The 24,575-nt window shown below is 41.0% G+C and overlaps 1 protein-coding gene across 1 annotated transcript; it reads right to left on the reverse strand.

Annotated features, from left to right (window-relative positions):
• Positions 1–2,914: 2,914 nt before the first annotated feature.
• On the reverse strand, positions 2,915–24,162 carry MXRA5 (matrix remodeling associated 5). The gene is made up of 7 exons (XM_062628673.1): positions 23,577–24,162; positions 20,836–21,054; positions 18,335–18,464; positions 17,609–17,999; positions 10,263–15,257; positions 8,742–9,642; positions 2,915–7,474 (listed from the first exon to the last, which is right to left on the reverse strand). The coding sequence occupies exons 1-7, from the start codon at positions 23,741–23,743 to the stop codon at positions 5,563–5,565; spliced, it is 8,715 nt and encodes a 2,904-aa protein (XP_062484657.1). The 5' UTR covers positions 23,744–24,162; the 3' UTR covers positions 2,915–5,562.
• Between the last annotated feature and the right edge of the window lie 413 nt (positions 24,163–24,575).

A 24,575-nucleotide genomic window follows, 5' to 3' on the forward strand; every position in this document is an offset into this window, starting at 1 on the left:
GACTTCCCCTCCTCTCTGGAAGAGCATGAGACACAGAAAGTCCGTGGTCAGACTAAACATTTGAGCAGTAACTAAAAACATCGATGTAATCAGTGCTGTTCCCAGGCCGAAAGTCAAAAACACAGTGCTGCACCAGCTACTAAGAAGGAGAAAAAATGACTGCTATTGCTGAACCCAGGAAAGTATTCACCCCTTATTCCATACCATTCACCTCATGCTCAAATCCCACATTTTCAATATACCATCACTCTTACATATATGTGTATATATATACATCCCATGGCTTGACTTCACAAATGAAGACTTGGGAAGGGCTTTACCCATGCTTACTACAAGTGTGTTGAGACTAAAAAGGCCAATGTGAGATCGGCAAATCCGGTTGCAAAAAGCACAATGAAAGGTCTCCTTGGGTGGTATAGGAGGGGGCACGATTCTTTCTACATTGTCTTTTCTCCTCAAGACTAGTTCTGCATGAGTTCTCAAAGGAGACAATGGCATTTTGTATGGTGTGTCTCCAAGTCTCCCGAGTGGAGGCCAAGGTGGACCACTGATGGTAGTCAATATGGCCAAGGCTAAGGTATTGTTTCAGGAAGTCCTTATATCTCTTCTTTGGGGCACTTCTCTTGCGGCAACTGGTGGCAAGTTCACCGTAAACTTAGGGGGGCGGTGATCCTTCATCCTAGAGACGTGCCCTGCCAGCGCAGCTGCGATTTCAGCAATATGGCCTCAATACTGGTGACCCCTGCCTGTTCAAGGACAGTAACATTTAACACAGAGTCAGTCCAATGATTGTTTAGAATTGTATGGAGGCAGCGCTGATGAAAGTGTTCGAGGAGTCACAGGTGATGACAGTCGACAACCCATGATTCAGACCCATATAAAAGAGTAGACAGTACAATGGCTCTATAAACACTAATCTTTGTACTTTTCTTCAGGTGTTTATTCCAGCAGACTCTTTTATGGAGTTTTCCATACGCACACACACAGACAGAGAGAGAGATATCATTCCTTAGTGCATGGACCAATCCCTATAAAGCTGCTGAGTCCATTTGGTCCATGATGTCAGGTTCCATCTCTTGTAACAGTCTTTTGGGGCAGGAGAGGCTATGTGCAGTTTAGATTGTTGCCTGATGATGCTGATTGTTCCTTTACTGCGGAACTTGTCTGGTTCTATCAAAATTCATTCTCTGTCGGGATGATGGTCGGAGGGAAGTCAGGGCCAGTCACTGGTGATCTGAAGACATCTAGTTGGCGGGCTATAAAAGTATTACAAAATAAAAGTATCACTGCTGAACCAAGGACAGGGGGTTGGAACTAGATGATCTCTAAGGTCACTTCCAACCCGGACCACTCTATAATTCTATGAGTCTATGATCTGGCCTACATCTTGCCATAAGTTAACACTATTATTTCGCATACTCACCTCAGTGAAGCTGAAAATCACTGACCACTGTCTCTATAAGGACTTCCTACACATTTGACTACATTTTATATGTCGTATTTGGTCTTTTTTTTTTTTTTTCCTTTGGCAGAACAAAGTAATCTAATTTCAACTTACAGGTTTTCTTTCCTAAAACACTTTCTTGGGCCTGGCTGAAAAGACAGTAATTATCTCCACTATCTCTATTATGTTGCTTCACACAGCCCTCATGAAGAGATGTCAAAGTGGCTATGTTTTGTTTGAAATGCAATCATGTTTACTTGTACAACTCCTACTCCTTCACTAATTTATTGCTGTATGCACATTGTTTCCTCCTTTTGAATACAGTTCTTGCATATTTTTACTGAATATATTTATTTTTAATCATTTCACCAATATAGAAAGATCACTCTGAATTGCAATTTAGTCTTATGTGCTTTAATCTCTTTCAGGATCATAATATTCACATATTTTCAGTGTCTTCTCTATACCTGATAGCATTATTGAAAATGTGAAAAGATAACCAGACCTAAGGTGGATTCAGTTGACAGGTACTCCTAGCTGACAACCAGCTACTCCTGACTCCTCTTTAAATCTTTTGAAAACATCTATTCTTGCACTTTACAACAGATAAATTGTGTTTAATTTGGACATGAGACATCCCATATGACTACATATAAAAGTCTGTTAAAGATGTGCCATACCGATTGTCTCTTCCCATACTCTGGATTAATTATTTTCATGAGAAGGTAACTAGTTTGCTATTGTATGATTCGCTGTGGTGGAAACTTCCAGAGCAGCTGTTTCTTAGCACTGTGTTATTCTATAGATGCTCTTAGATTGATAGTTTAGTAATAAATTAAACAAAATAGCTCTCTTGATACCAGGGTTTGGCTGTTTTATGTTTCCTCAACATTTAGCATTTAGCATTTTTTTTCAGTCTTCTTGTACCTCAATTTGCCTTCATGAGCCTTTGAGGATAATTACTAAAATGTGTAAGTGAACTGGCTAGTATTTTAGGAATGTTATCAGATCTTGATGTCACGAATAGTCTGTTTAATTCCCATGTTTTTTGCTGTTCTGGCCTACTGCCATTTTTATTATTAGTTTTTAGTTATATTAGGGATATGTGAACCTCTTTTTGTGAAGGCCAAAGGAAAAAAAGTATGTGTAACTCCAGTCATTTGCAATCTATGAAGTTGTAATGACACCTTGTATTTCTCCTCCAAGAAAGATGTCAAACAAACCTTTTTTCTCCCTTGTCAAAGCAAAAAGCAAGGAATGGCAAGTTTTCCTTTCCATGGAAACTACCCAGAACCTGCTTTGATTGATCAAGTGAAAATTACGAAACTTTCTCAAACCAAGACCAAGCACTTAAGTTCCTAGCACTTTTCAAAATCAGAATAGGAACAAGGTCCCTTCTCTTTGAATGCATGGCTTGAAAAACAAATGAAGACTTCTGAAAAAAAATGAAAATTAATGAAGTTCTTGAAGGAATGTGAATTTGTCATTGATTTATTCAACACAGCTTGCAGATAATTACACGGAAATAAAGGAAGAAGTTATGAATTAAATTCAATGTCCTACAACTGCTTTCGTCTGATGGATGGCTAGCCAGATGGAGTGACATGTAGATTCAAAATAGAAGATCCAGAATTTAGATCCAAGAATAGAAGTCCTGGAACAGACTTGGTTCCCTTGTGAATGATTTTATTTCTACAAAAGGAACTCAAGATTAATACCCTGAACAAATGGTATCTCAGCAAAGAAAGAATATGACAGACAGAACATATGGTCAAACACTGCTTTAGTATAAAAAGTGTCCATATAATATTTGTTAAGCTGCAGTTATATTTATTTTAGAAGAAAATTATAATTAATAGGCCTCTCGTTGGGAGTATGCTTTCATGAAAGGGGTAAAGGCAAACATCACAGAAATGATAACACATAAAAAAGGATAATTCCAACTTTGAGAAAATTTGCAAGTTTCCACTGGCAGCAGTGGAAACGTTGGGCTGATGAATAAACCATGATCAGATGATTCGTTTGATCCCAACATGCCTCATTTTTGGATTCTAGTTTCTTCCCTTAACACATTAATTCTGCTTAATGGAAATATAAAGAATTCAGTATCCAAGAATAAATCTAAATTCACGTGTTAGTTGAAGACTGGACAGACAAATTTATAAAGGTGCTTGACTCTTACTCCAATGATATAATGCTGGCTTCAGACCCTTTTAAAAGACATATTATTATTAAAAAAAATTATTAGCATTTTCCAGGAAACACTATAAAATAAAAAAGTGCTAAAATTAATTAAAGGAACTAAAGACATATCTAATCTATGACATGTTCAAGGAAAATAGACAGATTAGGAAAGACTGCGTGAGCAATTCAGTTAAAATCTTGACTACTTGGTCCTTCTTCATTAACTATTCTCATAACCAACTGCATCCCTGCCAGATATTTAGGCACATGCTTCATCTTGAGCACTGATTTTCTGATTCAGGGACCAAGGATTTAAACCATAAAAGAGAAACTAAGACATATTTGTTATTTAATTAGGACAGGAACATAACTTTAATAAATGCTTGTGTACGAACATCAGTTTAGCCTTTACTGACTTTTTATAAAATAAGTTTTATGAAATACCCTGTAACATAAATTTTGCCCCTTGTATCTTCAGCAATGTCCTTGCCGTTCAACATTCTTGTTCGAATCGAATACTTTTTACCTGTAGTATTTCAGTTCTGTTTATTATGATGATAAATATGAATTTTGCAACAGCTTACAACTTTCCTACAGTGGGCAGATTTGTGGGCTGAGAAAATCTTTGTAACTGTTTTTAACAAATGTATATATTAGAACACTTTACATTACTTTCTGCCATGTTTTGATCAATAGAGAAAATAAAGCTTTTATTGTAGTTATATTCTAAAACATGAGAATAAGTTTTACAAACAATCAGAACTTTAAGAATTGGTAATATCTTCTGAACCCATATGTTTTAAGGTTGAGTTAACATTTGCAAAATTCCAATTGGAGTAGTTTGTTAAACACAGCATATTCAGCATCTTGTAGCAATTATTTCTATGCATAACTGATAAATCTTCTTAAAATTATGTATACTATCAAATAAACCATCCTTTATTAAAGAAAAAGTATTGAAATTGTAAATATATCCTGAAATATGCATAACATGAGTGTTAAGTTTTTTATTAGGAAGTCACATATAGAAAAAAAGAGTATGTATAACACTGCGTGACTTCTGTTTTTTGACTGAACTTCATACTCTTACTGTTTGGTGTTCCCTATTTTCTCAGAACAAAATGAAAACCACAGTGAACACCTTTTTTGGAAAACATTTTTAATTATAAAATGTACAGTATATTGACCTTAATATTATAAAACACTGTAATGCATCAGAGTCTTGTAAAGACCAATAATTTATAAAATGAGACCAAGTTCATTGTTACTCTTTCTAGTCTCATAGTCCGATTTAAAAATATATATATAAAATATATAATGAATGATTTGATTGTAGCATCCTTAGTAGCTGGACAGGGTTTGTTCATATGTAACTAACGTCTGCATTTATTTTTATTAAAGTAGATCACTCTTATTTGCTTAGTCTTTGATTTTGAAGAGCTGATAGAAGAATGAACAGAAAGGTTAGTAATCATATTCTATAAGGCTAGATTATATAAAAGCACTGCAGAGTATAAAGAAAATTATATTTTACTAAAGCACTGCTATCACTGCAGCTCATTTATTAACAGTTAATACTTCTTTGGTACTTTTAAGGTGCTTGTTAGAAAAAGAAATAGCTTTGGACTACTGACAAGAATAGAGTAGGTCTCAGATCCTATCGGATAACATGAAAAAAACCACACTTCTCTGTCTTAACAATTTAAAGACCTTTTCTGATGTATTAGTCACCTCAGTTTCAGTATGTCTACTGCCTCCTTTTATTGCAGGGACTTACTACCACATTGAGTACAAAAGCAATGCACTTTCCACAAAAATTTCTGGTTTTCCTGCCCTCAGCCTTCCTGGCTTTGTTGCAAGCAGTACTTTCCTTGTTGCACTTGCTTGGCAGTGACTTGAACGCTAGTATCCAGCCAGAGGAATTTGTTTTACTGTTAGAATATGTGTATGTAGGTTGTTTTCGAATCACTGCCTAATATATTTTTAGCAGTGCATTTATAGAAGCCGCCATCCCTTTGAGTAGACTGCTGGATGACTAATGACCCCTGAGGGTGGAGGAATTTGTTTCCATACAGACGGGATTGAGCTCCTGTAGTCAGATGTGATTTGTCTGGAAGCTCCCATGTTATTTCTGCTTTAGGAATCCCAATGGCCATGCAGTTCAGTTTTACTGAATTTCCAGGCCTGGCATAAATGACAGGTGCTGGCTCACTGGTGATCCGGGGAGGATAGGCTATCACAATGACAGGCACATTCATAACAGAAGTGCCATACTCTGTGGACACCTTGCACAGGTAAGTGCCCCTGTCAAATACAGAAGCCTCGCGCACTGTCAGTGAGCCATTCTCAAGCAGGGAAAAGCGACCCACAGCTTGGGGGGCATCCAGAACCATCCCATTGGGCAGAGTCCAGGAGATCTGCGCCCGCTGATTTGGCTGGGTGACACAATGGAGCTGCAGGGTTTCTCCATTGATGATGCTCACAAGGTTGTTGTACTGATTGATGATTTCTGGCCTGAGTCCCACCTTCAGGAAGACTACTCGTTCCACATAACCCCCTGGGTTTCTGGCTGTACAGCGGTAAGTTCCAGCATCCCCAGAGGAGAGGCTGCTGATGTGTAAGATCCCATCCCTCTTATGGTAAAATCTGTGCAGACGGCTGCCACTCAGCACTTCCGTGCCATTGGGAAGGATCCAGCTTGTGCTGGGCTTGGGGTTCCCCTGAACTGAACAGTTCAGATTGATGCTGTGTCCAGCAATTGCAGTGATCCTTTCATTCACAGGGTCTCTGAAGGAGGGTTTCTCCAAATGGTCAGTGATGAGGAGCTGCACAATCAGTCTTGCTTCCCCTCCTTCATTCCTTCCAATGCATATGAGCTGCACTGCATCTGTCTGCCTCACCCCTCTGATGTCCAGTGTACCATTGCGATGCACAGTGATCCTGTTCCCGTAGTAGGGAGCTGGCAGGATTACTCCTTCTGGAAAAGCCCATAAGACCCGTGGAGCAGGTACACCTTCAGCTTTGCAGTCAATAAGTTTCCGGCTGTCCCTGATGGCTGTCTCCCTCACAGATGTTATTGCACTGACATGACCATTGATTCTGGGAGGCTGAACATTAACCTGGATCCAGATGATTTTCCGATCTTCTCCAGCGCTGTTCCGCACCACGCAAGTATAGTTACCACTGTCAGATCTTTGAGCTTTTTGGATGAGGAGGGTGCCATCCCTATATATCTGGTATTTTTCAGATAAGGCAGGAATGGGGCGGTTGGTTGGGGAGAGCCAGGTCACTTTGGGAGTGGGCTCTCCTTTGGCTTCACATGCTACTGTGACAACATCACCATAGGGTACATTAATAACAACATATGTTTTGTTCCTGATGGTTGCAGGCTCGGCCACTACCTTGACTCGCACTTTCATCTCATCCTTCCCAATCTGGTTCTCAGCATAGCAGGTGTAGTCACCTTCCTCTCTCAGTCCAACGTCATTGAAATACAGGGTTCCATTATTGAACACCACATATCGCTTTGTCCGGCTGCCACTGTCATCTGACTGCATGAAGGTATTGATCATGCTGCCATCTGGGAGACCCCAGGAGATCTCTGGATTTGGCAGACCTGTGGCTACACAGTCAACTTTCAGATCACCTCCGTACTTGACCTTGTGGTTATTCTCATTCTTGTGTTCTATTTTTGCTGGTTTCATCATCACGTTCACTTTGAGGACCACATAGTCATCTCCTATTTTATTGCGGGCCACACACAAATAGTCTCCCGCATCTTTATCTGTAACTGAATGGACAACCAAAGTCCCATTGCTGAATACTTTGATTCTAGTCTCCAAGGTACTGTAAGGAAACAAAAAAGCAGAACATGAGCTGCAAAATCACATTTTAGGCATTAATTATTGAACAAAATCTGGGGAAAAAAATGCAACAATTCAACAATACTGAAAAAAGGGGAAGGGCATTGCTATTATTAGATAATTAGATGATCTGAAATATCCAAGATATTCCACCACCAAAAAGCAAATGGAAAATAAAAATAATACTACTCACTTGTAACCAAGCAATTTGCTTCGATGCAATGGCCTTAACAGTGTTTTTGATGATTAAACAACCATGAAATACCAAATGATGGTATTTTTAATTATTCTGACTGCATGTACAGTGCTCTGTAACATTCAAATTTGAAAAACTGCCCAAATAAAGATCATGAGGGGAAAAAAAACAACAAAACAAACACACCACCCCCCCCCCCCCCCCCCAGTATTTTCCTGCTATCACTATGAGGCATAAAATAAATTCTGGATTCGGTGCTATCTACAGGCTACCTATATAATTTTTTTGTCAATATGAAAGAAATTATGATTACATTCAGCAATTAAGTTGTTGCCAATTATGCATTTTAATTTCAGTACATTTCTCATCTGTATATAGTGCTCAAAGAGTGAGCAATGAGTAATTTGTAGAGCAGAAACTGTGTTTTCAGCAAAGTCTTAGGAGAGTTACTGTAGGTTTGGAGAAGTGATATTTTAGTTGACATTACAGACATTGGAGAAGATACCGTTTTAGGCATTTATATGCAGCTGGGTTTGCACAGACCTTACTGCAAGGAAATGTCTGTTTATAAAACAATGTTAAAATGATCATGCTTACTTAAATATATATAATATGATTTCCTTCTCCTATGTGTACTGTGTATAATGATTTGTACAATAGATAAATAAAAATCAGTGATCGCATTTCTCCTTGAGAAAAGCAGACACCTATGCAACTCTATGAAGTCTAAGCACATGGGAACAAGCAGTACACAAGCTATGCATCTTAACTTTTTCCATTGGATTTTTTGCTACATTTACAAGTGGCTGTAAAAGACAAATAGTGGCAGCTATATTTAACATCTGAAGCTGACTTTTCAAGACTACTATTATTTTCAACAAAATTATGCTAAAAGTTATGACTTAGCTATCTTTTGATGTAATTTCAAATTCTTCCTTAAGGATGGGAGGCCTCATTCAAAAGTCACAAATGAAACTTGTACAGATATGAATGGTCTTTTCTCTAAGTTAATCTAAAATGTAATTTAGCTGCAACACCTCAAATAGTAATTTACCTGTGTAGGGAATCAATCATCCTTTTGGAAGGCAACCTCCATAATATCCGAGGCCAGGGGTCACCAGAAGCACTACAGTCCAAACGCAGGATGCTCCCATAGGTTACATCTGTTCTCTGAGGAGAGGTCCCAGTGATCTTAGCGTTAGATGCATGCTTCTTCACATGGAGTTGTATTATTCTCCTGGCAGCTCCCACCATGTTAGCAGCAATGCACTCGTAGGTCCCACTGTCCTTGGGGGAGACATTACGAATATAAAGAGTTCCATTGGGAAAAACAAATAAATTCCCATTGACAAACTGAGAAGGTCGGATCTGTGTGCCATCAAAGACCACCCAGCGAATGCTGGGAGAAGGTGCTGCTTTGGCAGTGCAATGGATGTTAATACTGCTACCAAGAGGCAAGGAAATGTTCTCTTGCTTATCCTGCTGGATGATGGGGGGTAAAGCTGCAATGTGTAGCCTCACTGCAATGCTGTCAGCTCCTGCAGCATTGCTTGCTATGCATTTGTAAACTCCTCGGTCTGAAAAAGTTGCTTGCTTGATAGACAAAGTTCGATTTTCATGAAGCATTATCCTGCTTTCTGTTGTGGCGACTGTCTGCAAAATCTTCCTGTCTGGGAAAATCCACGAAATATGTGGGCTTGGAGTCCCACTAGCCTGACATTCCATTGCTATGGTCTCTCCAAAATAGACCGTGACATCTCGATAGCGGGAAAGTAAAATTTTGGGTTGCTGAGCTACAACTGTGAGCACAATGATCATTTTATCTATGCCATGCAGGTTCTGAGCTGTGCACAAATACTGTCCATGATCCTGAAGCTGAACATTTCGGATAAGAAGAGTACCATTTTTCCAGACTTCAAACCTTTGTAACCTGGTGTTGGTTGTCATTAGAGCTCCTAGGAAGGTGAGAGGAAAGAAAGAAATGGAAAGACAATGGTTTTAAGACAGACATTGTTGCATTGAAAAAGTCTTATATTTTAGATTTGCTTAACACCAATTACAACTCCAGTTGGATCACATGACATCTTCTGTCACACTCCATAGCTCAAATTAGTCTTTGTTTCCATTGCAGAACCATACTAGCTTCCAAGCATGTACAGTGTGGGACTTTTTAAGGGCTTTATGCTTTAGGATTCCTCTTAAATGTTTACATAATTTATGTTTTCCTTTTGCTTATGGAGATGACACACACATCAATATCTAAGGCAGCAATGTTAACAAGCTCACACTCACTAGTGTCATCATAAATTCTAACTATGAACAGAGCTGGCTGATATCCCCTCTTCAAAAAATAAACTTATAAAATGCTAGAGGTTTTCTTTAACTACAAGAAATACTGCAAGGTTATTTTTAGCTGTAATGATTACTTGCAAATTTTTATCTATAATGATTAAAAGACAGAAATTATTCTTCAGTGTTTTGGACTATTCCTGCAGTCATGCCGCATGTCTATGCAACAAGCCAAGTACTTGTACCTTTTAAAAAACGTGGAAGAACACAATCTTCTCTGTCTTACCTGTAGAGACTTTTGTCCAAGTAATAAAAGGCTTGGGTTCCCCTAGTGCATCACAAGGGATAAAAACATCTGTTTCAGCAAGGATGGATATGCTCTGAGACCCTTTTGTGCTAATCTTAGGTCTTTCTCCGTGTATCCTGAAGTTAGTGGAAGACTGAATTCCAGATGAATTGTGAGGCATTATGCCTCCCACATAAGGCATAGATGGAACTTTTTGATGACGATGGACATTTTTAAAAGGATGAACTGTTGTATATGTCTGTGGTTTTGTGTGCTGAGAAAGATAGCCTGGAGGTGTAATCTTCAAAATCGCTGGTGGTGGTGATGTAGTGGTTGTGGCATGCAGCACTGGAGGCAGGGGAAGAGCTGCAGATTTCTGCGCTGTAATCCTAGTAGGCGAGACCTGGGCAACCTTATCATTTGTGTCTTTTGGAACTAGTTGACTAGGGACTACTGGTTTAGGATGCATACTTAAGTGAGGGAATATGATTGTTCTGTTGGAAAGGAGTGACATTCTGGAACTGGGATAATAAGGGATCCCTTGACTTGGTAGTTTCCCTGCTGTGCCTCTGTTATCCGGAACATAGTTACTCCCAAAAAATTTTGAATTAATAATGTATCTGTTCTGACCTGGATTACCAAACTTGCTTGCTGTGAATGGATTTGTTTTGTGAAATGGAGAGGCTTCTGTTGGGGTAGTTGTTTCCCTCTGAGAGGCCAAAGATTTTTTATCCTGGATGGTATGTGCTGCATATGCTGTTATCTCTGGTTTATTTGTGTAGTGAAGAGGCTGATGTGTTATAAAATAGCGAAATGAACCTTGTGTTACAACATATGGAGGTTTCACTGTACCTCTTATTGGAACATGCTTTGGAGGCACAACAGGCACTCTTTGTTTTAGGCTTGGTATCATTCCAGCAGGTGGATGGGGAAGGTCTGGATTTAGCAGTAAGCTGTTGTTTGACTTGCTACTATACAACTCTTTGAATTGCTCCTCTTTTAACTGTACGCTAATCCTGTTTTGGCTAGGGGAAGGAGTAGGGTGTACATTCCATCCTGAGCTCACCACCATTTTATCACTATCTGCTTCAACTTGTTTTGCTTCTTGATTGAAGTTATTACTTTCCTCAGTTGTGGAATGAAGAGAATGTCTTGAAGTGCTTGAAATGGAAGAGGGAATAATGGTAAGTTTTATAAATGGAATAAAGGCAGTGGATGTAGTCTGAGGCTTTTCAGTTGTCTGCAAAATGGGATCATGATGAAATAAATGTGACATAACTTCCTTTTTATCCAAAGAAAATGGCTTTGTCCCAGTCCGGGAAGCATCAGATTTCTTTGTTTCTTTAAGTGGAAAAGTCTGAGTTTCTGTCGTGCTGAAGGAGGAGGGCAAAGTAATAACCTCTAGTTGCTGAGGTGACTCAGTTATTGCTGGTGTTTCTAAGGATACTGTGGGCTTCCATGGCTCCTTTGAAACTGAGAGGTCCTGAAAAACTTCATCTGTGCCAAAAGGAATGCTTAAGTCAGTCATAGTGGGGTATATCAGCTGGAATGTTCCTGAGGTTGTTTCATTAACTGCAACTTTTGAGTCTAATAGGATTTCTTGAGATGCTTGTTTTGTAGATAGTATCAAGCTGTTCATATACTTAGGAAAAGTTGTTGTGCTTGGCTGTTCTGAATTTCTATCCATAGTTTTAGAATCTGCTTTAACGCCCTTCTCCTCCGATATATTGTCTAATGAGTGGTATGTTGGCACTTCACTTTGCTCTGGTTTCAGAGGTGCACTTGACTCTCTCGTAGGAACTGTGTCATGTACAACATATGATGATAAAATCGTGACAGGTGCAGTCACTGGAAGTGCCAAGGTTTCAGGAACAGAAGAGAGTGTCACATGTTTTTCTTCAGATGGAGAAGCAGTAGGCCTGAAGAAGGAAGTTGTGACCACCTCTCTGATTCTGGTGATTTTCTCTAAGACAACTGGATCAGTAACTAATGAAGGAATGAATTCCATATGCTCCTTTTCCTTAGTGTGTATTTTGATATTGTTTTTAAGATCACTACTTTCAAGATTTGCAGAAGTTCTGGTCACAGTTTCAACTTCAGGTGTCCTTGGAACAACGGGCATTGCCTCTGTGGTTAAAACAACATGGGGGAAAGGCTTTGGTCTTTGCCAGATTCTGTTCAGCCTCAGCCTCTTTCTCCCATAAGTCCTTTTTCTAGCATGCTGAGTAATAACTGAAGGCATAGTCCTTCTATAGGGAGTTGTTGTTGTGGCCACAGTGGTCAATTCACTGGTAAAAGAAGTAGGTTTTATCTCCTCTGCTGTTTTATGAGAAGCATCAGTACTATGCAAAATTAATGTGGGATCTAGTTTTGGAGTTGCCAGGTTTGTGTGTTCGCCTCCCTGAAAATTCTCTCTGTAACTGCTGGACATGCTTTTTTGAGTCACTGTATTCCTGCTGGTCTCAGGTTCTTCTTTGCTCTGAACCTTGATGGGTGTGAAAGCTGGAAAACTTGTATTTAAGTCTGCCATTTTTGTCTGATCTGTGGATACTTTTTTGTGCTGGTGTATCAAGTCATTGCTCTTTGCTGTAAATGGAGAAATGGATGAAGAAATGGTAGTAGCAGTGCCTATGGAATCTGTTGGGATGACCTCATCCAGCTGAGGCGTTAAAATTACGGTGTCAACATGCATTGGCTCCGCTTCATTTAACTTCACGCTTGTGTCCAAGACACTGTGAAGATCCACAGTCTGAGATTCAGCTAGGACAGTAGCATCAAGCGGTAGCTCAGCAAAAGCAGAATTTTCCTCTGATGTAGAAGATATAGTTCTGTCTACGTTTTCCTCAGTGAATGAACTGCTCTGAATATTGGGAATGTTTGCTTCAATTTGTCTGGTTAGAGGTTCTTCAGTGAGAGCATAGATATTTTCTTTGACTACCAGCGAATCATCAGCCCTAAAGTTAAGATGCTGCTGGCCTTGGGGTTGCACAGCTGCAGAGACAGGAGTCAAATATGGATCTGATTCAGTGATTTCTACAGAATATATACTTGTAGGCGTTTGTAAAGCCCTGTGGTCAGAAAAGGGTTCAGTTTCTGAACTCATTAATATGGACTGGACTGGAAATGCCTCAGTGTTGTGGGAAATAGTGACTGAAGATGGTTCACCTTCACCCACAGGTGAGGCATCAGCAGAGGAATCCACCACATTAATTGCTGTCTCTGAAGATGGAGGACTGGCTACTGGATAAGGGACTACAGTAGTTTTCTGCATGACTGATGGCAGTGCAGTTGTTAAAGAAATGGTCATGGCTGTTGTTGTTCTAGGAATATTCTTTCCACGAACCTTTGCCAAAATGTCAGCCCAGTGCTCTGGATTAATCTGCTTGCTTGCCACATTAATTCTCCTTCGAGATTCAAATACTCTCCGGCCTTCTGCAACATTGCTGTCTTGGGTTCTATCAGGACTTTTCCAGATTTTCATTTTCCTTCTGCCTTTCTTCCCCTTTTTAATTTGAGTATCTGACACTTGGTCACTTTTCTGTTTGAATGGTATTTCCCAGTCTTTTAGGTGGTTCTTCTTGCGTGGGAACTCATCCACCCCTCCTGCCCCTGATCCTTCTCCATCACCTATGACTCGCCCTCTTGATTTTGACAAACTTTTTGAGCCTGGACGCTTTTTTAGTTTTATCCTCTTAAACGACCTGTCAGACACCATTTTATTTACTGTGACCCTTACAACCAACTGATCTGACCCCTGCTGATTGACAGCCACACATCTGTAATAGCCACTATCACTGACATGGCTTTTTGGAATAAGCAAAGTACCATTGTTCAACATATATCCTTTTGAAGAGTTTGCTAAAACATTAAATACCTGGCTGTTTGGAAGAATCCAGCTTAACTGTGGCTCTGGGATAGCAACTGCATTGCATGGCAAAACTATAGGATCTCCTACATTTTTTTCAACTCTCACTACATCTGAATCAGCTACCTGAGTAGCTGGAGGCTGCACTACAAGTCTGTAAGTCATTATGTCCATATCATCTGTCACTTGGGCAATGCAGTGGTACAAACCATCATCAGTGTAACTCACTCCTTTGATTATTAGCTGGCCGCTACTGAGAATGGAAAACCTACTGTCTTTCTGATTAAATGGCGCCTGCAGCTTAGTCCCATCTGGAAAAAGCCATTGAATGGAGGGGCTCTCAGAGGCTTTCACACTGCAGCTCAGCTGACACTCTGACCCTTCCATCACACTCTGTGCTGTCCTTGTGCTCTGGTTTTGCTCTATCATTACCCATCTTCTTTGCTGCCTGGTATCTTTGGTATGAATTGTCTGAGAAAACACAGTAAAAAAAGATAGTACCACTTTCTTCCCTGTACTCTGTTGCCTGTTTAACTGGATATTTATAAGGGGTTGCATCACCCAGGAAGGCTTAGACAGTATTTGAGCTTTTACACCTGTGTAGTAAAGAGCATCATAATCTGAGCCTTGCCTGTACTGGTAGATTATTTTGGGCTCTTTGCTGAGCATAAGTTCCCTCTCTAATTTGACAGGTACTTCACTGTAATAAGCTATAAGCTTCCACAGCTTTTCATAGTTTTCTCGATTCATTGGACATTCAAAATCCAGTGAAATTGTTGCATTTATATCAATCTCCTGAGTCTGGATTTGATTCCACTGAATTTTGGTAGAGCCTGTTGGCTTTTTGATTTCACAGTTCAGGTGGACTACATTGCCATGCTCATCAGTCATATTCAGAGTAATGTTCCATGGAGAGGACTGCAGCTCTTCCAGAGGGATTTCATAATTGTCACCATCTTCCTCACCCTGAGTGTTGCTCTTCTGCCTCAGTGAGGACTGAATGGTAGGTTTCTTACAGGAAATATCATTTAAGTTTTGAATATCTTCTTTCTGCAGCTGCTTTGGGCTGTTGCACTTAGGACAGAGCTGTCCGCCTTCATAGGCTTTGTCCTTTTTGCATTTCAAAACACCTGCAAGAAAAAAAAAAGGAAAGAAAAAACAAAGGTGGGGTACAAAAGACAGGCAAGCTGAAGAACTCTGTCCTAGAGTTAGAGAGCTCCCAAAACTAAAAAACGGGCCTGCATGAGGAACACATTATGGCACATGAAACATAAGGCAAGGCTTTTAAAATGGTATCTCTTTGGTTTACAGTTGAATGGGTGCCTGATTCTCAAACTGACCACAGTTTCTTCTGAATTTAATGAGAGGACTGAATACTCAGTCCTTCTGAAAACTAGATTCACTGCCTCTGAATAAATGCCTAAAAATTGAAGCATTCAGAGCAACATTTTAGAATTCAGTAAAAATCTACACTATGTCAAAAGGTCTGCATCTGTACAGGAACAGCCTACCCACCTAACTTCTGGATGTAAGGTGAAGAGGAGAGCTTTTAAAAATGCAACCTGAGAAATGCTGGACTTTCTCATTAAATAATACAGGAAGCTTTTTGTTTTTCTCTATTCATTAACAACATTACTGTCAACACACAAAACATTCTACTGTAGCTACCAGAATCTCCTGACTAGTTCCTGCACTTACAAGCTATACATCAGAAGCAAAAAAAAACATGAAAGTACCACTTCTTCGCTGACCTCTGAAATAACTGTAAACTCTGCAATGACAAAATAAATAATAAATCAGAGGAGGAATGCTAAACTTAGAAATTATAGCCTTGACTCCTCTCTTCTATCAATGCCAGAAAGACTCTTGTCTATGCCTTGTCAATCTGACAAATAGAGTTTCTTGAGAAGATCTTACAAATAGAATATTTAACTGAACCAGTCTATCACTTGATGATCCAAATATGATGTTTCAGAGATAAGGAAACATGATGGAAGTGGCCCACAATCAACTTGACAGTCAGTGGCCACACTGGTCTGAAGAACTTTAATAACTCTATCTGGAAAGAATTAGCACAGAAGTTAATGTTATGTAGGTATAAAATCTGTCATGCATGAAAACTGCATGGATAAATTATTTTTCTTTCCAATTATTTCTGCTGTTGTAGTGTAAAGAGGGAATCTAATTGAATAAAAATGCTAACAAGCCAACACTGCACAAGGAAAGAAAGTTAATCTAATATTCCATTGTTATAACTTACAGTGCAACTTCAGTACACCTAATACAAATATTCATTTGAATCAAGAAGAGTATATAAGAACATTAAAATATAAGTGCATATCAAAGTTAGATGCCTCAAGTATCGGCTCAGGCAGGAACACTTACATTACACATTCAAATACCACACATTCTTAAAAGATTTGTCCTATGGCTAAGTGCAAAACTGTGGTGAATCACATATTATAAAATGACAAGACCCATCATTATCCACCATACATGCTCCAAATCATTATATAAGCTTTGTGACTCCAGTACTCATTTGAGCATCTTCAATTGCAACTAAATGACAGTACCCTCTAAATATTTTAGCGGCAGCCCTGGTGTAACACCAGTCTCTATGGCCTACTATGGTAAGCACTTAGCCACCTGAGATTGACATTGGTGAGCTGAGAAGTCCAAAAAAAACCTGACATTCAAAAAACTACTAATTTAGTGTATTCCTGACATAAAGGCATTATAAAAGTGCTCTGGTTTTGCAGTTTTGTTTTTGTTTTTGTGTTTGTTTTTCTTCTGCCCATGACCAGAAGTATTCCAGCCTAAGCAGTGTGATACTTATCTCACATTTAAGCCTGAAAAAAGATAGACCAGTTATTCTAGGAAAATAATGCAGGATTATAGGTGTTCTCTGAAAATAGTTAAAAAAGATTTGTTCCATCATAAAAGGACGTTGTGATCACAAAGGATGTGATCACACACATATAACAGCCTTAATACTAATAAGACCAAAAGTTAAAGGACTTATCCACTAATTTGGAAACCTTACTTCTATTCCTTCCTTAGCCAAACAAGTTCAAATTCAGTGTTCCCACTTCCCATGACAGCACATATAGTTACTAGCTTTGTTCACTGAGGACAGTTGCCAGCCCTTAGTCAAAGGTGTACTGCTGTGCAAAAGAACACACTAACAGATTATAACCTAACTCCTCCTTTCAATTGTAAACTTCAATATCACTTTTTCCATTTGAATGTAATACCTCATAATTGTTGAATACAGATTTTTAGCTAGTGATACCTAAGACTGCTTCTTCTTTGTACTTTTTTTAAATACATTCATTTATTGAATGGTAACAGAACATGATAGTGCACATAAGCATCACCTAAGTAACAAAACTCAGGAAATACCAAACTATCCACATGCAGAACAGGAGAAAAATATCTAGTATTATGAGCTGAAGAAGAGCTGGTATTTTTTTGTTCTTACCTCCAGAAACTTCATTCCATTCAAGAAGCCACTTTAAACTGCAGTCACAGGCCCATGGATTCCCATGAAGGTAAAGATTTTCCAGCAGTGTCATGCCTTGAAACATCCCTGCAGGCAAGGTCCTAAGAGCATTTTCAGATAGGTAGAGATGTCTTACTGTTGACAGTTTGAAATAATCAAGGACCATAAATGTTGAAAACGTGTCAGGGTGAAGCTGCTGAAGTGAATTTCCTTCTAAGTGGACCAGTCTCAGAGAAGTTAATCCATTAAAAGCGTTTGGATGAATAAACTCAATTCTGTTGTGGTCCATGTGCAGTCTCATTAAGCTTGAAAGTCCTTGGAGAGTTTGATCAGTTATGACTTGCAATTTATTGTAACTAATTTTGAAAACCTAAAAAATTAATTATCATAAAAAAAGAATAAAAGAGATTAATTTTTGATTTTGATCTAAAGCCAAACAGAATAGTAAGCAAGCAAAAGCTTTCCTCCTACATTCAAATATACTTTGCACCACTGAAAAATGACATGCTGGTCAAGGGAGAATACAACTGAGTATTAGTTGGCATTAGCAAATATGACACAGGCATAGTTAAGAGATCTCAAATGTATTTGAGAGGGAAACGGTATCTTAATCCTAAGAAATGCATGACAAAAAAATGCTTATTTTTGTCTTCTATTATTCATGTAAGTTAGAATTAATGAAATTCAGAAAGATCCTAGCATTACCTGTAGAGACACGAGATCTTTTAAAGCACCATTAGGTATATCCTGAATGTCATTTCCATGTATCATGAGCAATTCCAGTTTTGCAAGTCCAGTAAAGGAGTTTTCATATATAGACTGTATACTGTTAAACCTGGAAAAAAAATCACATGTGCAGTTATATTTTATGCACTGGCTGCCACAGACTGCAAATGTAAAATTAGTATAACCTAACTTTCATGAAAAATTGGAGGGATCTCAGTGCATTGTCAAAGGGCCAGAAATTATTGAAACATTTTTACAAGGCCAAGTATACTTAGTTCATGTTTACATTAAGATTCCTTTTAACTAAATTTGCGGCGCTTTAGCTGTAATTTATGAGTAAAAGTAATAAATAGGCATTTAAGTTCTAATAGTTGTCAGTATGTTTTTCCATGCAAGTCAGTTTATGGAATGGTAATAAATCAGTGGCCTGTAGCCAACCAATGATGCTATGGAGCCTGGCAAACTTGACAGGCTGCAGGGTTGCCAAAATAGCATCTAACAATAAATGAAGAAAGATTTGGAGAAAGGACATTAAAAATGGATATCTTCCAAACAGCACAAGAAGCAGGAACTCACATCCTGCTTCACTTACTGTTACAACATGTAACTGGCTACATGAACTAATTACATAAGATCTAACAATTGACCTTCCAATTATACAATGCGAGCCTAGAAACTCCTTTTGGAGAAGGAATACGGAAAATCTACTTTTTGAAAATCTTGGCACAAAATCACTAAACAAAGCATAGAATTTTAAGTATTTTTCCTACTTTCAACACTTTCAAAAAAGGAAGGGAAAAGAGAGCAAGAAAATAAAATAGTTTGGATATGAAGGAAATACTTTTAGATCCTCACTTTGTTATCTATATGAAGATTCTGGATTTGTTTTGATATTTTTACTTCACCACCTGCTGACCGATACCTCCTATAGATCTATTAAGCTTAGAGCAGTCACCCTATTAAAATTCCTTATTTCAACATGAACTTCTAAAAAATATGATCTAAAGAAAAAAATAACCCTAAATTATTTCTAGTAAGGAAAATAATCTTTACCTCCAAAATATATAGCACCTTAAAACAGAGCTATGGTGAAAGCTCTTTTCCAAAATGAAAGAAATGCAACAACAGACAGTTAAGACTGTTTCCATTCCTGGGAAAGGACACAGCTTAGAAAATGCCATTTATAGTGGTGAAATGCAAAGGTAGGAAAAGGCTTTTACACTAGCAGTATCAAATACTGTACTTCTAAGAAAAACCAGCAAAAACACCTAAATAACTTGGAAGCCTACATCCCATTTTCAAAAGCAATTTAGGGATAGAATTTGCCATAGAATTTTTATGTACAGGGTGGAGTAGGCTGTGAATATGTGTAGTTTTGAATGTCAATGAAGAGGGCGACATTTCTGACCCAAAATTGGCATGAAAGTACAGACTGCTGTAATATACAGTTATGGAGTACAAGGGCATTTTGAGAGTAAAATTAGCCTTTAGGTGGATAAAGTGCTGGTGGGCAGAGATTTTCACTACAGAGAAGCAAATAAAAAAATCAAGGTCCCTACTGTCAGTCATTGCATGATCAGTTGCAGCTTACAAGCCTTGAGGTGGTCGGGGTGAGTTTATACCAGGTAGTGAGACAGCTCTGATATCAAGCATAAGAGGACTGTGATTCTTGCATCATGTCATGTCACATAATGACCCTACGCAGCACTTTTGTGATAGGCAGCCTACCAACTGTCCCTGCCTCCTTGTCTCACAATCTGACAGAGAGATATGAGTTGGCAACACCCTGGCAGAGGAAAAAGAGTTGGAGCCTGAGCAATCTCTTTCCAAAACATTGATGTCTTCTTACACTGTGCTCAAATTCCTTGGGGGGGAAAAGAACCCAACAAAACAAAACCAAAACCATCCCAAACAAACAAACAACAAAAAATCTAAACAAACAAAATCAACTGCAAAACCAAATAAACCAACCAAACAGACCCCAAAACACACAACTCCAAAGACAATGGAGTTATTTTGTTTCTGCTGTATTGCTTTTTTAAGATACGCTATATCTCATTGTACTCCAAAATGATACCTGGCTATGTTACAGAATTTTACTCCTAATATATATATTTTTTTTATATCAGGTATAAAATTCAACATTTAGTAGAAATCCCACAGCGGGTTTAATTCACCACATTTTTTTATACACTATAAAAGACGACAGATCCTATTTGCCAAGAAGGACTGACACCATGATATAAATACTTATTTAAAAATAATACTAACTTTTCTTGGAAAGATAAGGGCTACACTAAAACTTTCTCCACCCCAGTAATTGTAGCATTTGAAACAGAGTGCCTGCAAGTAACCTATCATCTCTGCAGTTCTACTCAGAAAGTACACACAGAGATCCCAGTCCGCCGCACGTATGTGAAGCGTTCCAGGATTCTTCAGCAGGAATGTTGAAACTGTTTGCTACGAACTGCCATACAAACCCAAAATTGATTCTTTCCACGTGTCTGGAGATCCTCGCCGGCACGGCGGCCAAGGAGCGGAAGGTGCAATGGACCTCAGTGGGAACGTAGCAGGCGCAGGGCTGGGGGCAGGTGTGGACGCCCGGCGGCAGCCCCAGCCCCAGCATCAGCACCAGGGACAGCGCCTTCGCCGCTGCCGCCCGCTCCCACATCGTGTCGCCTCCCCTCGCCGGGCTCCTCCTGGGTCGTCCGGGGTGAACGGGAGGGAAAAAACAACAGACAGAAAAAACAATGAGGTTTTCAATACGCTATTTCAATACTCTGATTAGCTGTGTCCCAGAAGGTCTGTAGGCAAGGCAAAGTTCATCTGGAAAAAGGTTTTCCGCCATCCACATCATTTGCTACATCAAAGTTAACATTTCCCCCATCCTTCACTCCTACTGTTCTACTAAATACCCATTCCACTACAGTTATGCTGTCTCCCTATGGTAACAAATTCTGTCGGCTTGCTCTATATGCCAAGGGTAGTACTCATCTCATCTCATCTAAAAATTTGAAAACTTCAAGGTAAGCATCAGGAAAATCACCACGGCTCCCTCTACAGTCAACAAAAAGAAAAATGGCTACCTATATTCTCTTGAAGATGGATTATCATCAGGTATCTACCTGATTGGATACCTAGAAATAGCAAAATTGAGCTCTAATACAAGCGATCCGACAAGGGAAAATGTCTTTAAACTGAAAGAGGATAGATTTAGGCTAGATATTAGGAAGAAGCTCCTTACTGTGAGAGCAGTGAGGCATTGACACAGGTTGCCCAGAGAAGTTGTGGCTGCCCCACCCCTGGAAGCGTTTGAGGCCAGGCTGGATTAGGTTTTGAGCAACCTGGTCTAGTGGAAACTGTCCCTGCCTGTGATCTTTAAGTCCCTCCCAACCCAAACCATTCTGTGATTCTATATGATTCTATGTAGTACAATAGTACAATTAGGCCTCTAATTAGCTAAGTCACATAGCCTAGCTGCATAATTTTTAGACAGCCTATTGCAGTTACTGAAGGAGGGTAAAATGTGGCTGAATGAATCCCATGCATAACACCTATGGGAAACAGTATGACTGAGAGAGATTGTGAAAGAAAGGATTGGCTGGCCATAGATCTAGACTCTGACATCCTTTCCCCTGCATTACTGTGTGATGTTAGATGTTCTCTTACACTACAGTCTGAAACAAAAAGGAGCTAGGAATGATCAGTTGATTAAACTTGACAAATTATTTAGAAAACTAAGCACAGACCTCAAAGGAAACCTAAGCAGGAAAGTTTGTATTTATAATTTTGTCTTGTCTATCAACACTCAAATTCAGATTGTCAGAACTGTGTCCCTAAATCTGGATAGCTGGACCCATGGAGAGTCATTTACAGACACACACTGTGCTAGACAAGTGTGTGTCTGTATGTGTGTCTGTGACAAGAAAACACATCTGTTACTGACCTTATACACTAATCATTTCTGAAAATACAATAATTTACATAGATGTCTAATTACAGAATAAGCAGCCTAACTTTGAAGAAACAAGTTTGAAGCATCTCAGTTTGAAGTTTCTCACCCCTACCACCAAAAGAATTTGAAAGGTCTTCAGGTTACAGCCACACAAGAGTGAAGGCTCTTGAATTAGTAACAGAAATTTTATATTCCTGCTCTTGTACAACAATGTAACAATGATGGAAAGGCATTCAGATCTATTAGCTCTATTGCTAGTTCCATTAGTTTTACTTTTAGTACAAAAGTCAGATTTTCTCAGCTCTGATAGCAGCAAGACAGACTTTTTTTTTCATAAAACCATCGCGTGCAAACCATTACATTTCAAAAGAGAGGCTCATGGGGATGAAGAGGGTGCTTACATACCTGTGGTTGAGTTAATGAGACGTTTAGCATTCCTCACAAGACAAATAGCTTTTAATTTGGGTGAGAATACTGAGGTGCTGATTTCCCTAATGTCCTCTTTAATGAAAACTCCCTTTAAAAACCATCCTGCCAACCTCACCTCCTTTCGGGAGGAGGCACAGCACTTCCTCATGGGAGGCACTCGCGGAAGTCAGGACGGATTGTAGAGGGGGAGTTGAAGAACAGAGGGACAAACGCGCTTCCCATTACTTCGACCAGCTGGAAAGCGACAGGGGCCTCCAGCACCCACCCACAGCCGGTCTTGTACCCCGCCGCCAGGGGGACGCCCAAGAGCACCCTGCCTGCCACTGGCAGCCGCACCTCCGCCGGCATCCCAGCAGCTAATGGGCTGCTACTCCGCCTCAACCGTTGGTAAGCGGCGGCGTAGGGGCGGTGTAGGAGCGCGGGGACGGGGGCGTGGCTTGGGGGCTCGGTACGCGGTGCTGCCCGCTCGGCTCCAACGGGGATCGTGCCCGCCCCGCGGGGAGGTTTTTGGGGGCGGTGGGTATGGGGGGTGGTTCGCGGCTTTGCCTCTTCCTCCGGGCCGTGACGTGCCCCGGCCGCGGCAATGCTGGAGGGGGCTGGCGGCGAGGCGCGGTTTCTCCCGACCCGTGTTTCTCTTTACCGTACCGGGGGAGCAGATGCTTCCCATTAGAGAAGAATGTCCCCGCCGGGCTGAGCAACGGGAACAGATGGGCTGAGGCCGGGCGGCGACACTCGGCGTCACAGTCTGTACGGTCCCTCCGGGGAGACCCCCTTTCCCAGCCACTCCCCTCCAAACGGGCACCGGCAGCCACGACGGGCCGTGAGCTAGCCCCTTACCTGCATCCGGGCGCGGCAGTCTCAGCAGTCGCTGCCCGCCGCTCCCATGCGCCCGGAGGGCTGCGGGCGGCGGCTACCTGGCTCATGGCCTCCCCTCCGGCACCGGCCCGCCGAGGCCCATTGCAGCCCGCGGAGGCTCGCCTCGACGCTGTTTTAGGACTCCTCATCGCCTGTCATCCTGCGGGATCCACCGCACTGCCTGGGTCTCCCCGAATGATCATAAGCGGTGCGCGGCAGCTGAGCAGGATACCGTAGGGGGAGACGGTGTTTTAAGTACTGTTGTTCTCTCCGGGTACTCCCCTCTCCCGGTGCCCCGCGTCCCCGCGGTTAGTCGGGACGCCGCAATCCGTCAGCCCCGCCGGGAGCCGAGAGCGTCGCTCCGGGAACTGCGGGATCTCCGACGGCGAGCGGGCGGGCGGGCGATGCCCGCGGCTCCGTGCCGCTTGACGGGCTGCCTGGGGGTGCAGCTCCGGCGGCGGCTGCAGCGTCCCGCCGCCCCCCGCGGCATGGGGACTGGAGACGAGGGGTGCGGGGTACCGGGACGCCGCGCTCCGCCGCTCCACCCGCCGCCGGGCTCTGTGCAGAGGGAGGGCGCGGCGGAGCTGCTCCTCTTGCCGGGTGGGCGGCCCCTCCGCGAGGGGGTAGCTGCGGGCGGGACCGGCAACGGGAGGAGGCTGGGGGCGACAGATCCGTTGAGGAGGCCGCCGTAGCCGCGGCTGCAGCGGGAAAGGCGAGCCTCAGTCTGGGCCACGGAAAGTTTGTTTGTGTCTGGGACCTGGGCGGATCGAGCGTTTTTGAAACGCTCAGATGTGCAGCTGCTTGCATGGTCTACGTGTACACGTATAGTCCAGAATATAACCCCAAAACTAGACCAGTCAGTCTGGATTTCCTTCTCATAGTGCTGTAGCTGTCCCACAACGAAAAGAGCCAGCTTCACCAGGATCCTGTAGCAAATACAGGTATGATATGGCTGCAGAGGTCTGTATCCAGTCCGTGTGA

Source organism: Pezoporus occidentalis, unplaced genomic scaffold, assembly GCF_034315485.1.
Source record: "Pezoporus occidentalis ecotype Australia unplaced genomic scaffold, CSIRO_AGI_Poc_V1 ctg32, whole genome shotgun sequence".
Lineage (NCBI taxonomy): Eukaryota > Metazoa > Chordata > Aves > Psittaciformes > Psittacidae > Pezoporus > Pezoporus occidentalis.

Coding starts and splice junctions, on each gene's coding strand:
- MXRA5 (XM_062628673.1), bottom strand. CDS start 23,743: ATGAGGAGTCCTAAAACAGCGTCGAGGCGAGCCTCCGCGGGCTGCAAT. Junction 15,258..17,608: donor ATGGAATGAAGTTTCTGGAG/GTAAGAACAAAA, acceptor TTTTTCTTGCAG/GTGTTTTGAAATGCAAAAAG. Junction 7,475..8,741: donor ATGATTGATTCCCTACACAG/GTAAATTACTAT, acceptor GTTTCCTTACAG/TACCTTGGAGACTAGAATCA.